General features: G+C 38.0%; 1 protein-coding gene across 14 annotated transcripts in view; it reads right to left on the bottom strand.

Moving 5' to 3' along the window:
• EYA1 (EYA transcriptional coactivator and phosphatase 1) overlaps window positions 1-17,730 on the bottom strand; it is a 329,699-nt gene that overhangs the window by 101,654 nt on the left and 210,315 nt on the right. For all 14 annotated transcript variants that reach the window (XM_034668180.1, XM_034668178.1, XM_034668179.1 and 11 more), the window contains 2 exons: window positions 4,025-4,107; window positions 3,424-3,610 (listed from right to left, as the gene is read on the bottom strand). In XM_034668180.1, the coding sequence (XP_034524071.1) occupies window positions 3,424-3,610; window positions 4,025-4,107 (270 nt within the window). The remainder of the gene's footprint in view (window positions 1-3,423; window positions 3,611-4,024; window positions 4,108-17,730) is intronic.

The following is a 17,730-nucleotide window of genomic DNA, read 5'->3' on the forward strand; positions in this document are numbered from 1 at the left end:
AGAAAAAATCTGCAACTACATATGTTAGTGGATGTTAACTAGACTTACTATGGTGATCATTTCACAATACATACAAATATCAAATTATTATGTATACCTGAAACTAATATAATGTTAAATATCAATTATATCTCAATAAAAAACAAAAAAGGTGCTGTTTTTAGTTTTTAAAATGAATTAAAATTTTAAGATTAAACTTTCTGTTCAAGTTTTTGTTATTTTTTTTTCAGATTTTATTTATTTATTTGACAGAGAGAGAGACAGCCAGTGAGAGAGGGAACACAGGCAGGGGGAGCAGGAGAGGAAGAAGCAGGCTCCCAGCGGAGGATCCTGATGTGGGGCTCGTTCCCAGGACTCTAGGATCACGCCCTGAGCCAAAGGCAGACGCTTAACAACTGAGCCACCCAGGCGCCCCTAAGTTTTGTTATTTTTAGTGTATTATACATATCTAACCAAAGGAGAATATAGCTTTCAATATTTAATTGTAAACACATTAAAATAATTTTTGAACTTAAGATTCATGAGGAGGTCCATGTTTGTAAGTAATACTGCATAATACCATAGACTTAAAAGATAGCTATTCTTCATAACTTTAAAAATGCATAATACCAAATCATGAGTCCCTATATGTTTGGACTGAAAAATCCTTGCAAGATTATCTTTATATATTCATTGTGACATAACAATTCCACGAACAATGTAAGAACAGATATAATAAAGTATGGGAGGAGAGCCACATACACTGTGTATTCACTCTGTACCGTATACTTCCTTGAAACTGAAAGGCAGAAACCTGGCCATACATAAGATCAGATCATAACTAGAGTCTAATTTTCCAACGTAGAAAATAATGACTTTAAACCTAACAGACTATTAAAAGAAAAATATCTGAAATTATTTCAACAAAATAGACATGATTTTAGCCATTTTCTATTTTTATCATAAAACAAAAACATTAGGTTATACGTTATGAATCATTCCTTCTAATTCTTCAATTATTTTATGGGCTTTATCATTCAAAACTTCCTTTTCATCAAAGACAAGACTGCCATCTTATATGTGACTAGTAAGAAAGGAAAATTAACACCGAAAGACTTAGGCTGAATCCACAGTCATACTGCAAATGTAAAAAAACAAACCAAAACCCCCAAAACAGACTAATTCTTCCCTAAATTCCTCAAGTAATCCACATTTCTTTTTAATGTGGAAAGTCACTGAACTTTCCACTTCTAACTACATAAGGAAGGCTGATCCATACATTTATTTTAGTGGGAAGTGGTAAATATAAGAAACCTGAAAAATATTATTTTCTCCCTTGTTCAATTCATTCCTATTCTATAGCCATAAAGATACTGAAATTGAAATGAGTGCCTGAAACATGAAACACTTATTCGAATAAAATCTAAAATAGATCATTTAATCTTAAAATCATAAAGACATTTTGAAAATCATGATTTTGTGTGGTTTCCTACATGAAATAGCTCTGTGCTTAGTCCTCCCCACTCTTGCACATGGCACCCCCTGGGTAAATAAAATTCACTTAAAATAATGGCATGTTTCAGAGACTAACTTTTCTGATATACCTAAATTGGTATTTTTTAGAAAGTGCTAATCAACCATAATTTTAAAAACATGATTAAGCCTTCACTACCTTGTTTTGTACTGTACTCTTCACAATCAAAATGCCATGATAAATTAAGTAAAATTACCCTGAGGTCTTCTTTTTTCACTGTTTTTATTCCACAGATCCTGAAGAGGTTCTCTACTTGTTGTTCACATAGCTATTCTATTTCAAAGCTCCTTTTAGTCCTCAAGAAGTTGGCATGACCCAGATGGTTCATATGAAAACATGAGATCTCCCTAAAATTGGGACAGGCCATTGTTTCCTCATGATGCCTATATGAAATTAAGGGAAGTGGAGAGGAAAATTCTATAATAGCTTCTACAATAAATCCAATTTTTGACAGAGATTATATAGATGTTAGATCTACAAGACATGTATCCTAGATTCTGTGAATACTGTATTTACACATGGAACTGAGTGAAAAATATATCAAGCTATTTTTTAAAAAATAAAGGTAAATGGATTATGATAATCAAAGATTAAAATGTTTGGAGTTGAGCTGTGCAGCAAGAGTATTTATAGTTCCTTGGAATACAAGTTGAGGAATGATGTAACGTCCTGCCCTAGAACAAAATAGTGTTCACCTACTTTTAAGAAAAAATGTGAAACACTAAAAACCCAAAGGAGATTTTTTTTATGGGGGACATCTGCTAATCTTTGCGAGATAAACCTATAGTCAAGATTGAAATTAGCACCTGTTCCATAAAATTTGCTTTCATGATTTAGGATAAGCAACTAGAATTAACACACTATGATCACAATGTCATAGAAGAGTGGCTTGTAGCAAAGAACAGACTTTGGCTCTAAAAATAAAAGGCAAAAAGGAAGAAAACTCTATGATTGAGGACAAGAGGTCACCTTATAATCCATGAAAGGAGAGACTACTTTTTTTTTTTAAGATTTTATTTATTTATTTGACAGAGAGACAGCCAGCCAGAGAGAGAACACACGCAGGGGGAATGAGAGAGGAAGAAGCAGGCTTCCAGCGGAGGAGCCTGATATGGGGCTCGATCCCATAACGCTGGGATCACGCCCTGAGCCAAGGCAGACACTTAACGACTGCGCTACCCAGGTGCCGCAAGAGACTACATTTTTAATAAGACAAAGGTGAGACGTGCAAGAGAAAATATAAGAAACATAGGTAAAGACCAATTCAGGGAATTAATCACACAATATTAAGAGTTTCAGAAAAAAACTAATGGACGGAAAGAAATGTCAAAGACTTGGTAGGAAAATTTCCAGAGGTGGAGAGATTTTCATTTGAAAATCGAGGGTTGTGCGGAAGTATGAAAATTCTCATGCCCAGTTATGAAATTCAGATTAGGCCTTGAGTGGGAGGGGTGAGTCAGAGGAATCACTGTTTTCCATTATTAACTCTGATATTTTTTTTTATTTTGGAGAAACATTAAATAGTTAATGATAATAAACATTGAATTCGAGGTAATATTTATTTTCATATTCAATATGTGGGCAAATATTTATAAATTAAAGTTAAGAATTATAGATCAATATTTATAATTATGTATCTAAAACATTATAGTTCTTGAAAACTGAGTATATTTACAACTAAATTACATCTCAATTTCAAAGGCTTTTGAAGTTACATAATTCATACTAAAATTTTTCAGCAAATAAAAATACATAAAGTTCATGCCACAATCCTGCTGTTTGACTTACATCTAGGCTGCGCCAAAACTTGCCAAAACTGTGAAACCACTGCACGAATATAGGACTGTAGAAAAATGCATTTAAACCACCAGAAATCTAGCCTGCAGGACTAATACAGTGCATGTAATTACCTGCTGCAGGATCTGTAACTGCTTGGCTGGTGATGCCAGATGGTGGCTCTTGAAGCTGGTAAGTGGCATTGGTGGACGGCGTGGTCGGGCTGGTGTTGCTGCTCGCCATGTAATGGGCTGGATACGGGGAGCTGTTGTAATACTGTGCGTACTGCCCCTGGCCAAAACTCGGGTAAGATGGATAGTCCTACCGAATCAAACCACACAAGAATCATCCATCACAATGTTGCTGCTTATTTTTCACTTTTCGAAGTTGAACTATATTTGTGTTTCTGGGTCTTGTTTGAACTCACAAAGGAGCACACAAGTACCCCCAACAGAAGTGCCCAGACTTGCAAACAAATTTTATGTAACATCAGATACACTCTCCCTATGTCTTCTATTCCATGATACAGGACAAGACTTAATTAAATGAATCCGAAAACCAAGTGCTCACCGTGGAAGACTGCTAAGGAGATTTTTTAAAGAAACAAACATATATTTTAAAAGGCTTAGTTAAACTGTCACTTACAGTATAATATAAACATATTTTTCTTTATATAAGAAAATCATCTGCTGCATTTAAAAAAAATTCTGAAGTTAAACTGGCTTTTAAAATTACCTGCTGTGAACTGTTAAATCCAGAGGAATTTGTGAGTGAGTTATTTCCTGTATATAAGCCTGATGATGTTGTAAAACTGCTACCTAAAACAAAATGAAAAGAAATACGGTTGACGAAGCCATGCAGAATAAGGTACCCATAAGAAATCATTACTTAGATAAAACAGCTGAAATTCATTGCAAATGCATTTGGTTTATCCTTCAAAGCTGGAATCCACTGCCATGACAAAAATTGTATGTTCTTAAAATCATTGACCATTTTAGTTTCACCATACTGCAAAGCATTAAAGAGTAGAGAGATTTAAATTTCTGAGGGCATGAGTAACTCATATAAAATTATGGGCAAAATTATACATTTGTGCAGAAAATATTAGACACTGGGCTTTCCGTTTCTATTTGTAAAGCACACCAGGATTTTTTTCATATCTTTATATTAAATAGGCTTAATGAAAGATGATGGGATCTGATTAAAGGATCTTTAAAATTCTTACAAGCTCAAAAACTACCATGATACTTTCAAATTCTTTCAGAACCTTGCATGTCATTATAATGGCCCAGTGAAAAACTGATTATTCCATTTCTCAGAAGAATAAATGACAGCCTTTGAAGGATTTGATAAGACAAGGACCAAAGAGGAACACGATCAATATTTTATGTATTACATGTGCTCTCTAGGTAACATTCTATTTGCTGAATGTCTCCATGTGTTCAGCAATAAACAGGATACAAACATAAAAGCAAATCTCCATTCCCTCCATTGTTTTACTTATGTATTGATAAACTATTCAAAGCAACTTATTTATTTATTTTTTATTTATTTATTTATTTATTTATTTAGAGTGAGCGAGTGAGCAAGCATGTGAGTGTCAGGGAGAGGGAGAATCTTAAGCAGGCTCCATGCCCGGTGCTAAGCCTGATGCAGGGCTCGATTCCAGGATCCTGAGATTATAACCCAAGCTGAAATCAAGAGTCCGATGCTTAACCAACTGAGTCACCCTGGCACCATACTATTTTTGATGATCATATTAGCAAAGATTTTTGGAAATAGCAGGGTGGCAAATGTGTAAACCATGGCATTCATATGCTACAAAGTGGGAATTAAAATACACACAATCTTTCTGGTTGGGCTGTTTGGTCAATGATTCAATAACTTTCAGCCAGCAATTTTATGGCCAGACATTTGCTCTGAGAAAGATACACGTGGATTTACACAAAGAGATAGTTAGCAGAGATATTCTTCAGTGTTTTTTCTAATAACAAAACATAGAAAGCATTCCCAAGCCCTTAATAGATGTTATTCAGAAAATGGCATGTATGAAGACATTGAAATGGTATTATAATGATGTTTAATTTTACATGGCAAAATTTTTCATATTATTTTGCTAAAGTAAAAATGAAAACAAGAAAAATGTTTTGGTGATTTCATTTGAAACTTTTTAAAAGCACGAAACGTTTTCAAAAAGCACAGAAATCTCAGAAACGTTCTCTGTGGAAGGGTACAACCATTGGTCACATAATATTCATGAAGCCAAGGCATATTTTAAACTTTCCTGCTCAGAAGCTGTGTTGCTTCTATAAACAGAAAGCCCTTTTTTTTTTTAATTAAAATTTTATGGCAAATGAAGGGTATGAGCAATAAATGTGTTGGCAGTTCGAGGAGAAAGTCTTCAGTGTGAACTAGCTATTCACAGATGCCTTCAGGTATGATGCAGGAGTTAATATCTGCCAATTACTTATTTGCTACTCAACATTTAAGTATTACCTTAACAGTCAGAAAACAGGGTTTCCAGTCATCGCTTATGAACTGTTTGGACTTTGGACAAATCACCTAACCACTCTAAGACAGAATTTCCCTATCCGTGAAAACTCTACTGCGAAAGATTCTTCAACAGATCAAATGACGTAATGTTCTGGAAAGCACGATGCACAGTCTACAGTAGCACGCAGACGTTAGGAGCTGTTATTGTTTATCTCAGTAAACACTGCTAAAATTCTCCACTGCATTTACGTATCTTTTCTCTCTTTTCACTTTCCCAAACTAGACTACTATAACTTAATCTCTTTTCATATCTAAAATTCTTTTCGTACTAACTTATCAAACATCTCTGAACTTTGAAAACCTGATCCAAGGCTTTGTTATTTTTATTAAGGGAAAATATTTCCTAAGATAGTTTCAAATTCAGTTATCACAGACTCATATTTGAGGTTTCTTTATTTGTGCCTTTCAGGAATACCAATTGTTCAAAGTTCCCATAACATCCATCACAGATAAGCACAGAGCTCTTACACTCCTAATACTTACTCTGCCACGAAAACTGGGGCCTCAGACAAGCTTCCTATATTATTGTCATTAGCATGTGGCAATCACAAACTTTTAAACATATATTAAGTGCTGGACTTATGGTGATAATTACATGGGGATAAAAGGATGACTGAGACATAGTTTGGGACCTCACAGGACTTATCAGGATGACGTGAGTTTTGGTTTTTTTTGAGCACTGGACCTCACGGGCATGTGACTCACTCTGTTTTTATCAGTGAACAATTAATATTGATATTTTATATACAAAGCAAACTTACCATGAGCGTTTTAAACATGCCTTGTAAAATAAAACTTAAATTTCTTTTGGATAAGAGTGTGATAGCAATACTTTTTCAAACTTTATTGTATACATTCAATAGGAAACATTACTTTGGGTTATGACTTGTTACTTTCATTTAAACTGCCATTTCTAGGTTATGGCTTGCTACTTTCATTTATACTGCACATTTTTGAACAATAAATACTGACCTCAATAATCCCTATCCACCAAGAAAATGAGTAAGATATAGAAAATGTATTTTCAAAATGGGTGTTTTCATTCCATAAGTTATTCCCTGGAACAAAGTAGAAAAGGCCATGGAAGCTATATTGGCACATACAGGCCACTGAGGTATGACCAAGTAAATCACAGCTCAGTACTTGAAATGGTACCCAAGTGACTTTCCAGACTTAATGCTACTTCTAAGACTATACGTTAGCTGGAATTCAACATAAGTTATATTCATTTACTGGCTGACTGCAGTCTGAGATTCCATTTCCATTTAGTACACTGACGCAGGCTTTAATTAAGGCACTCCTGTGGCCTGGGGGACTTAATGCAACTTCCAAAAGGGTCTAACTTACGTCAGGGAGAGGTGTACACACTAGAGAATCAGGCTCAGGCAACATTCACTTTTCACCACCAGAGTGGGATCTGGAGGGCCACCCCACCTGCCCTCACATAGGACTCAGGCAAAGAGGGCTGCTAACTCTCAGTCCAGGCCCCCAGCACTGGCTTTCTACAATAGTCTCCTTTACTGGTTTCCTGCCCATCTTTGGGCCCCCTCCAGTTCATTTTCCACAAAGCTAGAATACTTTCTCTAATGTGCATATCTGATCTCCTCACTCCCCTGTTTAAAAAAGTAACTGTTAGTGCCTTCCTCTTGCCCTCAGGATAAAATTCAAACTCCTCACCAGAGCTTATTCATTAGACCCTGGTCTGGCTCCAGTTTATCTTTGGGACTTCTTTGGTTTCTTCCCAGCAACCTCAACCCAACCCTCCCAGATACACATTCCAGCCTAACTTCACACAAATGAAGCAACTGTGGTTCTCGTAAGGCTACTGTTTGCACCTCTTACTTCCTCCCCATTGTATCCTAATAACTAATCAACTTCATAACTCAACATGGACTAGGAATCTCTCTTCTGAATAAACCTTTCCTGAATTCCCCTCTTCTCTTTCCTCCTAAGCCTGAATTACTGAATCTCCTATCTAACTGTCTGCCTAGCTACCTACCTACCTTTGTAATGTGTATATAGTATTATATATATAATATGTACACAAATTTATATATATTTATACATATCCATGACTACTCATCAGTATTTTAAGCTAATTAGTACTAATAAATAATTAACAAAATACAAATTAAATGCTAATTACATTTTTTAAAAGATTTTAATGTGAGATCATGACCTGAACCAAAATCAAGAGTCGGACACAACCGACTAAGCCACCCAGGTACCCCAAATACTAGTTACATTTAACCTCATTAGTCCTTTCCCTATTAAATGGGCTAAAAAGAAATCTTAGAGTTTATAGAATTGGATATTAGTAGTCAGTGCATACGACCATCCCCAGACTACAAAATAGAGTAACACTAAAGATCGACAACGTCCACCGAGCAATTGCTATGTGTTAGGAATGTGTTCATCTTTTACGTGCTTTATCCAAACCCCACAACACCTTGATACTATAGGCAGTATTAATATTCCCACTTTGCAAATAATGAAACAGAGGGTTAGGCCAAGATAATACAGCTTTCGAGGGGTAAAAGTGAAATTCAAACCTAGCTGTCTGGTTTTAGAGTCTACACAACGCTCTCTCATACCGTCTTACCTCTTCTATACTGTTTTATAGAAGTTCTGAAGTTCACTCTAGTTTTCTACAGGACTAAGAAAAACATCAGAAGCCAAAAAAAAAAGATGTACATAAGAACAAAAAATAGCACTTAACATGTACTGAGGGGTAGCTCTGAGCCAGGCCCCCACACAGTACTTTACATGTTACAGCTCCCTGGGCCCTCCCAAGCCCCCTGCGAGAGGAGTACTTACATCCCACTTCACAAACGAGCAAACTGCCGAAGATTACGAACAGGCATGGCAGACCTAGGATTCTATCCCAGGCCATCTGGCTCCAGAGGCCAAGTTCCTCATCTCCACATTCGATTACACCTCAAAGTCATTGGGGCCGGGGTGGTGGTCGTGGGGAGAGGGGATTTGGAGGAGATCTTCAAAAAAAATTTTTTTAACATATCCAACATATGGCGAATTGCCAGGCAATCATCAGGAGGTGTGTGTTAAAAGGCACATATCTAGGCCTCTCATCAGACACAGGAATCACTGTCTCATTGAGGCAGAAGAGAGATGGTTTGACCTGAAAACCCACAGGTTTATTGAATACCCCAAGTACCTGATTTTCAGCACCACTATGTTTCGTAACAATTCAGTAAGTGTTTTAGCAACCACTCAGAAACACGTCACCAGTACAGGCTTGCTTTTTTCCTCTAAGAAAGGAACCACACTCAGCATTTATAGACTGGAAGCTTCACGGAGACCATTTGGAGCAGTTTTGGTCCTTGAGCCGTGCGAAAGCTCATAAAGGGAGCTGAGGGTTCCACTTTGATAGCTGATCCGACACAGATTTGGTGCCAACACCACCAGATGAATTTCACCAGGTCACAAAGCAAAGGGAACGCAGCAACCACAACGCTCCCAAGAAAGTTTCGGTGTGTAGCTGCGAAACCCACTTCCTACCCTGTGAAGGCCCAGCAGGAGGGGCACATTGGAGAAGGCTGCCATACACCGGGCTTGAGCATGGATACTGGAGGGGAACAGAGGGCAAAACGCGACCAAAAAGAACAGACCTCCTTTGTCCGTTAGGATCAGTCTGCTGAGTTTCTGTTGGATTTATGAGTCTTCACTTTTATCTTAGGTCATAGAATTAGGCTTAATATTCAGAACTCCTTTGTCAAAAGAATATAAAAGTATTCTCCTTCCTAGAGACAAATCACTTTACGTGAAAAGCCACCTCTAGGTAAATAAAAGAGGAAAACTGTTCTATAATAAAAAGCTGTATATTTTATGTAGCGGAATGTTACAAAAATCCACCAAAGTAGAAAGTACTCCCACTTAGAACTCATTTCTGAATTCTGGAGTTTGGCAGGGATGGGTTCAAATGAAGCTTTAGTAATGCCCAGTATTACTCTTAGTACAGTTTGGAATTAAGTTATTCTCCAAGCAGCGTGGCAGGGGAGGAACCTTCCTACCCAGTCGTTAAGATGAACATCTTATCCATTTAAATAGTTTACTATTGTGAAAAATCGTAGAAATACTTCTTTTTTTTTGGCAAGGAGGGGAAAGGAACACTGAAAACATTTTGCCTTTCAGAACTCCTCTAAGAGACAAAGCTTCTCAAGTGAATGAAAACACTTGGTTAGCTTGGGTAGGAAAATACAATTGTGCAAACAAATAAATAAACAAACAACAACAAAAAACCCAAAACATGTAGTGTGTTTCTGGCATGCAGTGAGGGAAAACTGCCCAAAGAAGATCAGAGGGTGAAAGGTTCTTAGAGAAATAGGGAGGCGGTGCAGACTAAAGGTAGGTAAGAGAAGTTTCTTGATCATTTAAGGAAAGATTAACAGTTCAGGGAAAAGCATGGCATTCTTTAACTGAAAAACCCAATAATCCCGAATGTTGAACATACCAGTATGAGCATACTGCGGCACAGGAAATGTTAAAGAGTGGAGGGGGTGGGGGGAACCTGTCCTACATGCAAGGACATGTATGTGCATATAGATGGGCCTGGGGAAGGGACATGGGGTTTGGGATGGATGTTGTGTAATTCCCTCATGCACAGCCCGCTATATTCATTCAGGATGGGATCACTGGGCTCCGTGAAGCACACCAGACTCATTCCTGCTCCTCTCCTCTCATGCTTCCTTCTAACAGTCCGCATTTCTCATCCTTTAAGGCCTGGTCCAAGTCCTAGCTTTCCAATAAGCTTTCCCTGACTATTCCTCTCTGCATGGATTTCACTTTCTGGGAATCCCAGCTTACTAACTGAAGCCACAGAATCTGCCTCTTCACTAGTCTTGCTTCCATCCTGTGTTCTTCAGAGTCCTGTGTTGTATTTGTCCTGCCTGCCTCACATGGAGATGGATAAGCCATGGTTGGTTTATGCCTTCGAAGGGGTTTCATCTCGGCTCATGTGAGAGAAGTGGTGCTTGAGAATTTTAGTCCAGTGTGGTAAGTAACAAAAGGGTCCAGTAATAACACACCTGTCCTAAAGAATCAGGTGTATGGACAGGAGGAAGATTTTTAATAACTTTTGTTTCTTTGTTTTTGGTGATGGTGGTGGTACTTATGGGCAGTTTGGAAGAGCAACTTGAAAGCCAATAGACATCATAAGAGAAAAACATATCTCAACTTCCTTGCTTGTTCAGCAGTGAAAAAAAGAGGGAAAGGAAAAACAAATTAATAACAGCTCATTTCTCAGATTTTATCTAGAGAATACACACTTTACTGTTTTTTAACTAGATGGTGTATAAAGGCTTATCTTTAAATGCTAGATTACAGTCACTACTTTAGATTTAAATTAAAGAAAATTAAATGCAGGCTTGAATAAGCACCCTTCTGGAAGGACTTAAAATCTTTCTAAATCTCCAAAAAGAAAATCTATCAGAGTTTTAAATCAAATAAGATTTTTTAAATTTATTTTTAAATTTTATTTATTTATTTCAGAGAGTGCATGAGAGAGAGCATGAGTTGGCAGGGGAGGGGTAGAGAGAGAAGCAGACTCTCCCCTGAGCAGGGAGCCCGATGCGGGGCTTGGTTCCAGGATCCTGGGATCATGACCCGAGCCGAAAGTAGCTGCCTAACCAACTGAGCCACCCAGGTGCCCTTTTATTTTTTTAATGATCAAATAAGATTTCAAATTGATTAAGCATCACGGATTTTGAACAGTTCATAAAATCTCACTGGTTTTAGATATTAGTACCATTGGATCTCAGAGATGGTACAAGGATATCACATCCATATACATACCACATGGGTATCCTAACAGAACACTGACCTTACCACACAGATACGGGCCACCTACGAGGCTGTGAGCTCAAAAATTGGCGTACTGTGGGTATACTAATGAACTTAAGAGTTTTGCTTGCATACGAGAAATTTAATATTCAGAATGCAATAATATTCTATGTTTTTACAGTTCATTTATATTTTGGTATTTCCACCTCTGGTTATTTCCACCATCCCTTCGTAAGGTAGCTGAGGCAGGGATCCTTCTCCTTTTCCAAGAAGCAGGGTGAATGCTGCTTTCTCTCTTGCACAAGGACTCTCAGGGAATGATCACTGTCTCCACTTTCAGGTCACTGTTTTCCACTCTACCACACCATTTAGATTTTAAAACTAAATCCATCATTTAGATTTTCTGATTCAGTGACATTGAAAGTGAATTGTATATTCTGAAAAGTGGCCTTAATTTTTGGCTGCACAAACATCACAGACAGTAAAGAGAAGTTACCTGAAAAATTTAATGAATACATTTGCAATCAAACCATCTCATTGCTAAAAGATTTCTTCCTTATAACTCTCTTGTAGGCTAGCAAGTAATTTTAAAAGCAAATTATAGAAATTTGCCCACAGACCGTGGATCACAAAGATTTTGCTTTCCTCTTGTCACTGTCAGGGGTTCCCACAGAGAAGGGGTGGTGGTCTTGTCAACCGTAACAAACAAGAAACAGTCTTGCTAGAGGGGCCTGCGTGGGCCGCCCTGTTCTGTAGGTGCTAAGCAACTAAAGTTTTAAAAATAAGCCAACCTCTCAGAACCTTGATTAAAAAATCCCTACGACGTTAGCTTATTAAGAGCATAGTTTATACCAATAAACTCCATAATTTAAAATATCAAATCAAAGTTTTGTATGTGATTTAACCTGGAGAATACTGCCAGCTAGAACTTCAAAACGCTTAGGAAAAGAAAAGGGTAACGTGTAGGTCAAAGGTCTACTTCACAGAGAACAAGGACTCACATTAAAAACCAGAATCCCAGCCAACATAAGAATGCTGGAACCTGCTGGGGCCTGTCTGTACTTCCCATGTTTGAGAGTGTTTCCTAGCACTTACTCGGCAAGCAGGATGCTATTTGTCCCTCGTGTATTTTCACAGAAGTCCATTTGCTTTCCTTCCCTGGCCTCTTTGCCATGGGCTATGTCCATCATCGGGCACGATCTATGTGGCAGAAGTTAGCGCAACTCCCCGGGGACAAGCCTCTGAAGGCCAGATGGGTTATTTAAAACCAAAGTTTTCCCCCTTTCTTACAAGAAGGATTTTCAGTGACCAAGGTCTCCTTTTTATCCCGGTAATAGCTTTTATATTCCAAAGAGCATTTTTAACTTAGGTAATAAGAACTGTAAAGCCTTTACATTTACCTTTCTTGATCTAATTCTATATACTTTAACAATTCCTATAAAAAACAAATTTGGTACAATTTTCAATACCCCTTAGTTGAAATAACACAAGATGCCAAAAGAGCTGAAATGGAATATTACTTCAAAAAATCAACTTAAGCATAAAAAAGTCCTAGAATGCAAAAAGGCCATGAACTAAAATATCAATGTGAGTAGACTGGCAAAGAAATTAAGGAGACATTCTGAACACCAGGGCAAGCTGCAAGAGCCATTCTGCAATTCTAACTGTATCGTGTCATTTCATGTCAGAAAGTACAAATCTCAATGTTTTATCATAGCAGAATCTAACGAAGGTTTCTTAAAACCATGCATTTTGGAGTTTGCTGTTTTCCCTTTTGAAAAATACCATTTCTATGGATAACAAAAGACTTTCAAAGTACATTTTGCTAAGCAGTTCTGAGCTTCTAAATGACTCGTACACAGAAACACTTCAGCTATATGTTTGAAGAGCTCTGGACGAGCAGAACTAAGGAAATAAGGATATTTCCCTCATTAGGTTATTAGTAGATCATTTCCACTGGATAATGAGCCCCAAATAAGGGTGTCGTGAAAAGCTACAGTTGTGTGTCCTGCCACGTACCTTTTAACAAACGCCTGCCCTCCTTTGTCTCCCTCACTGGTTTGAACCCCAATCTCTTTCACAGAACAAACAACATAATATACAAAGAGGGAGTCAGAATTTGTGTTATTTTCTTCTCTAAGTGAGAGCAATAAAGCCTAAGGAAAATAAACAAAGCGAAGCTTCCAGAGCCCTCTGGTTTTCGGGCGTGTGTATCTGTGGAGCCCCTCCTATCTATCATGGCCACTCCTGACACCTTCCTGGTGCAGAATGATAGGAATGCCCCGCACCACAACTACTATTCTGGGGCAATAAAACACTCAGAAAAGTACTGTATACCCCCACCCCCATTCCGTGATGCCTTCAACTAGCTCCTCTGACAAGTACGAACACAAGGGAAGACTGCTTTGAACAAACCATGATCACAAACTGAGATTTTTATTATGCTAAATTCCAAGTTCACTTCTCCAAATGAAGCGAGCTGGGGTCCTTATGAATTTTTAATTTTTACCTCTAACCTTCTTTTGGCACTGACCTCTCCACCTTTAACAGACACCTGCATACTCTATAACACTACTCGATACCAGGGATGAAAATATGAGTAAAGATGATCACTACCTGTAACCACCTAGAATCAACTGGACTAAGTTATGAAACGCTGGGTTTTCCTCAAAGCTGAGGTTCAGTTAATTGACCCAATCTGATTTTAGTTTGTGAGTGTGTACACTTCCTTACCTTAAATAAACTGCCAAACAAACTGTCATTTTCTATACGTGACTCAGCCTCAAAATTATACGCAGTTTCTTCTCTTCAGTGGTAGATAGAACTATGACCCTATACTGTATGGAATGCAAGGGTAAAGGAAGGGTGATGCCAGCAATAGCTCTGGAATGTGCATTTAAAAAAATATATAATGGTTTGATTTCAGGTCAGTTGCTTGTTATACCTAAAAGGTGAATTAAACTAGTCTATGACAAACTGGGCAGATATTCTGTGAAATTGGTCAATAAGCCAAAGGCTGAAGCTGTTTCCCCTCGGGGGATTTGTACATGGACACATACTTACACATACTCACCCCACCCACCCACCATCCCCGCTTCACTCTGCCAGTGCCCTCTGACTGTCCAGCAGCACTGAAAACACTCCCTACACCACCCGCGTCATTGACCCAAAGTCTCTAGGCACCCTATGTCCATCCATACGCACCCATTCAGCTAACTCATTTGCACAGTTTGTCAATGGTGTGTGACGGAAAACTTCCTCACACCATTCCAAAGCATCTTCAAGAAACACTGAGGCTAATCCTGGGAGCAGAAAGGTATCAAATTAAAAGCAAGGATTTTGCTTCCTTGCTGTCTACAAACAGAAACGTTTTGTTTTCCTCAGTTAAATTTAAGTTTCTAATCTTTCACTGGATGTACAAAAGAGAGATAGAAAAGAGAAATAGAATTTTCTAGTGATCTTGCAGCAAAAGTGAAGGCAATCAGATTTCCCAATCCATGAGGTTTTACTGCATGGGCTATTAGTATTGGTGCATATAAAACAAAAGCTTAATCCTCATTTGGCTTAAAATTTGGTATGTGCAGGATCCAGGGAAGCCTACCACGACAGAAGTGCGACATGTTGGAGCTGGAAGGACCCAGAAAGATCACCTGGACCAAACATGGGCAGCAAGTATGACCTAGTCCACAAGGCTTGGCAGTGCCATGTACCCGCATATTACCAAATAAATCTGTTCCTTAAGACCATGGAAGTGTTAAAGTACAAACAGTGCTCAGAAATGAATTACCTAAACAATTTTTTTCTAGAGCCTGTATTTTTGACTACATACCTAGTTGTATCATGCAATGTCTCAGTTACTTAAAGAGCAAATCTGTCCTTCAGAGTATATATACTATAGGCAACTACATTTTGGTTTTTTGCAATTTTCTCTAAGAGGCCCCCCTACTGGCACTATAATCTAGATGGATTACAACATAGGAGGGCCTGACAGTTCTAAACCATTCTCCATTTTGATGCATTCTTTGGCATTTTCAGGTTTTTATCCTTTATAGTCATTGTTCAGGGTCGTCAGAAGGATTGAGACAGCAAATGTAAATTAATTAGAATAGTTGCTGGCATCAGTCATTGCTGAATAAATATTAACTGTTATTTTGGTGTATGGGCACTAGAGCTTTCCATCTCTGGGTATCATAGCTTGTCATAGTTCTATCTTCTTCCCTAATCTTGATTTTTTTTAAAGACTTTATTTATTTGTTTGACAGAGAGAGAGAGCACAATCGGGGGGAGCTGCTGAGGGAGAGAGAGAAGCAGGTTCCCCGCTGAGCAGGGAGCTCACACGGGGGTCCATAGCAGGCCAGGACCCTGGGATCATGACCTGAGCCGAAGGCAGACGCTTAACCAACTGAGCCGCCCAGGGGTCCCCTTAATTTGATTTCTGAATTAATAAACAATTCGCTGTTTATAGCTACTGCCCCTTCTTTTTCTACTCGTTCTTTTTGCTCAAAGTAGAAAAAGGACGGACGCATTATCGAGGCATAAGCCCTTGGTTGCTGCCTCTTCCTCTCCCACCTCTGCAGAACTCAGCTCCTGTCTTTGCCAGCGGCCCTCCTGTGCATCCCATGGCTCTCACTTTGCTCTGTCTGCCCCCACTCTTGCCAACACAACGTCTTCTCTCTTCTGGGTTTCTTCTTCATGTTCCTGGCCTTTGCTTCTGTTCTCTCCCCCCAGTTTTTGTCTCATGAACAAACAGCCTGACTTCCGTTGATAGTGATTTTTCTTTTTGCCAGGACATTAGTTAGATCTGGATTTTTTTTTTTTTTTTTTTGCTATGCTTATTTGATTACTGGGTTCTTGGAGTTCTCTTTGTTGGATATATAATATGTATATGTATGTATATATATGCATATATACATATTTTTAATATACTATATATACATTAAATTTATATTTCTGTTTGTTTCCTCCTGGGGAACGGGAGCATTAAGGTAATGCTTCCTAATTTGGAACTATTTGAGATAGCTGGACAATAAATAATGAATAATAGTAACCACAGCACCACCACAATGAGAGCAGTAACACTGAAAACAATCACCGCAGTCCTTACCCTGTTGGTCAGAGTGATTTACATGGATGATCTCACTTACATCTCACTCCACTACTATGGGGGTAGACACATCGAAATTCAAATGTTGCGCTGAAGGCCCACAGACAGCAACGGTGGGGCTGTTCAACAGGAAGCCTGACTCTAGAACCTACACTGTTAACCAGACAGCAAGATTTCACTGGGCCATTAGTGCAGCTCTAATATGTCTGACAGAATCATAGAGGTGATTGCCGTAAATTTTCTTTAAATCAGCATAACACAGTAAGCACACATACCACATTTCAGTTTGTTTGAGTCATCTGGGTTACTAGAATATTTCTTCTAGTGTTATGAAATTCTAGTAGCTAAAATCTCTGAATAATTATTGTACCTTATATTTTAAAGGTGAAAAGTTCTTGGGGAAAAACAAACTAGGTAAAACACTCCCAAATCACTGAAGTACATACAGCTTCATCCAGGATTCTAAGAATTTTTAATAGCTCTAAGATGAGATTGACGTAAGCAAAAATCACTGTTACTCATTAAGGATAAAAGAATTGGAAGAATTTTGAAAATAATTGGAGACATTATAGAAATTTTTATGTTAAAACAAGGTATCTTGAGAAGACACTCAAAGGCCAATAGATTCCCACAACTGAATATACAAAATCATTTAATAATAGTGAAGCATTTTTCATAATGCATTCGGTTTTTATGAAATACATATTAATCAGAATTTATTTATCCAAATCTGGCCATAAGGAGTTTATAGCATATTATATATCATTATCCATCATCACACTAGCATGTTTCAAGTTAATAGCATATAATTATCTGGCTTGATCTGTAGAAGTCATATTATATCTAATAATCTAAAATTGAGTCAAGTGCCATTATAGAAATACCCATATAAAATAATATCTCAGTCATGGAAAATGGGCTCTGAAATCCCACTGGAAAGGCCATTCGACCAAAGGCTGAACAAAAACAAAACAAAGTTTTAATG

Source organism: Ailuropoda melanoleuca, chromosome 9 (genome assembly GCF_002007445.2).
Source record: "Ailuropoda melanoleuca isolate Jingjing chromosome 9, ASM200744v2, whole genome shotgun sequence".
In the NCBI taxonomy this organism is placed as follows: Eukaryota; Metazoa; Chordata; class Mammalia; order Carnivora; family Ursidae; genus Ailuropoda; species Ailuropoda melanoleuca.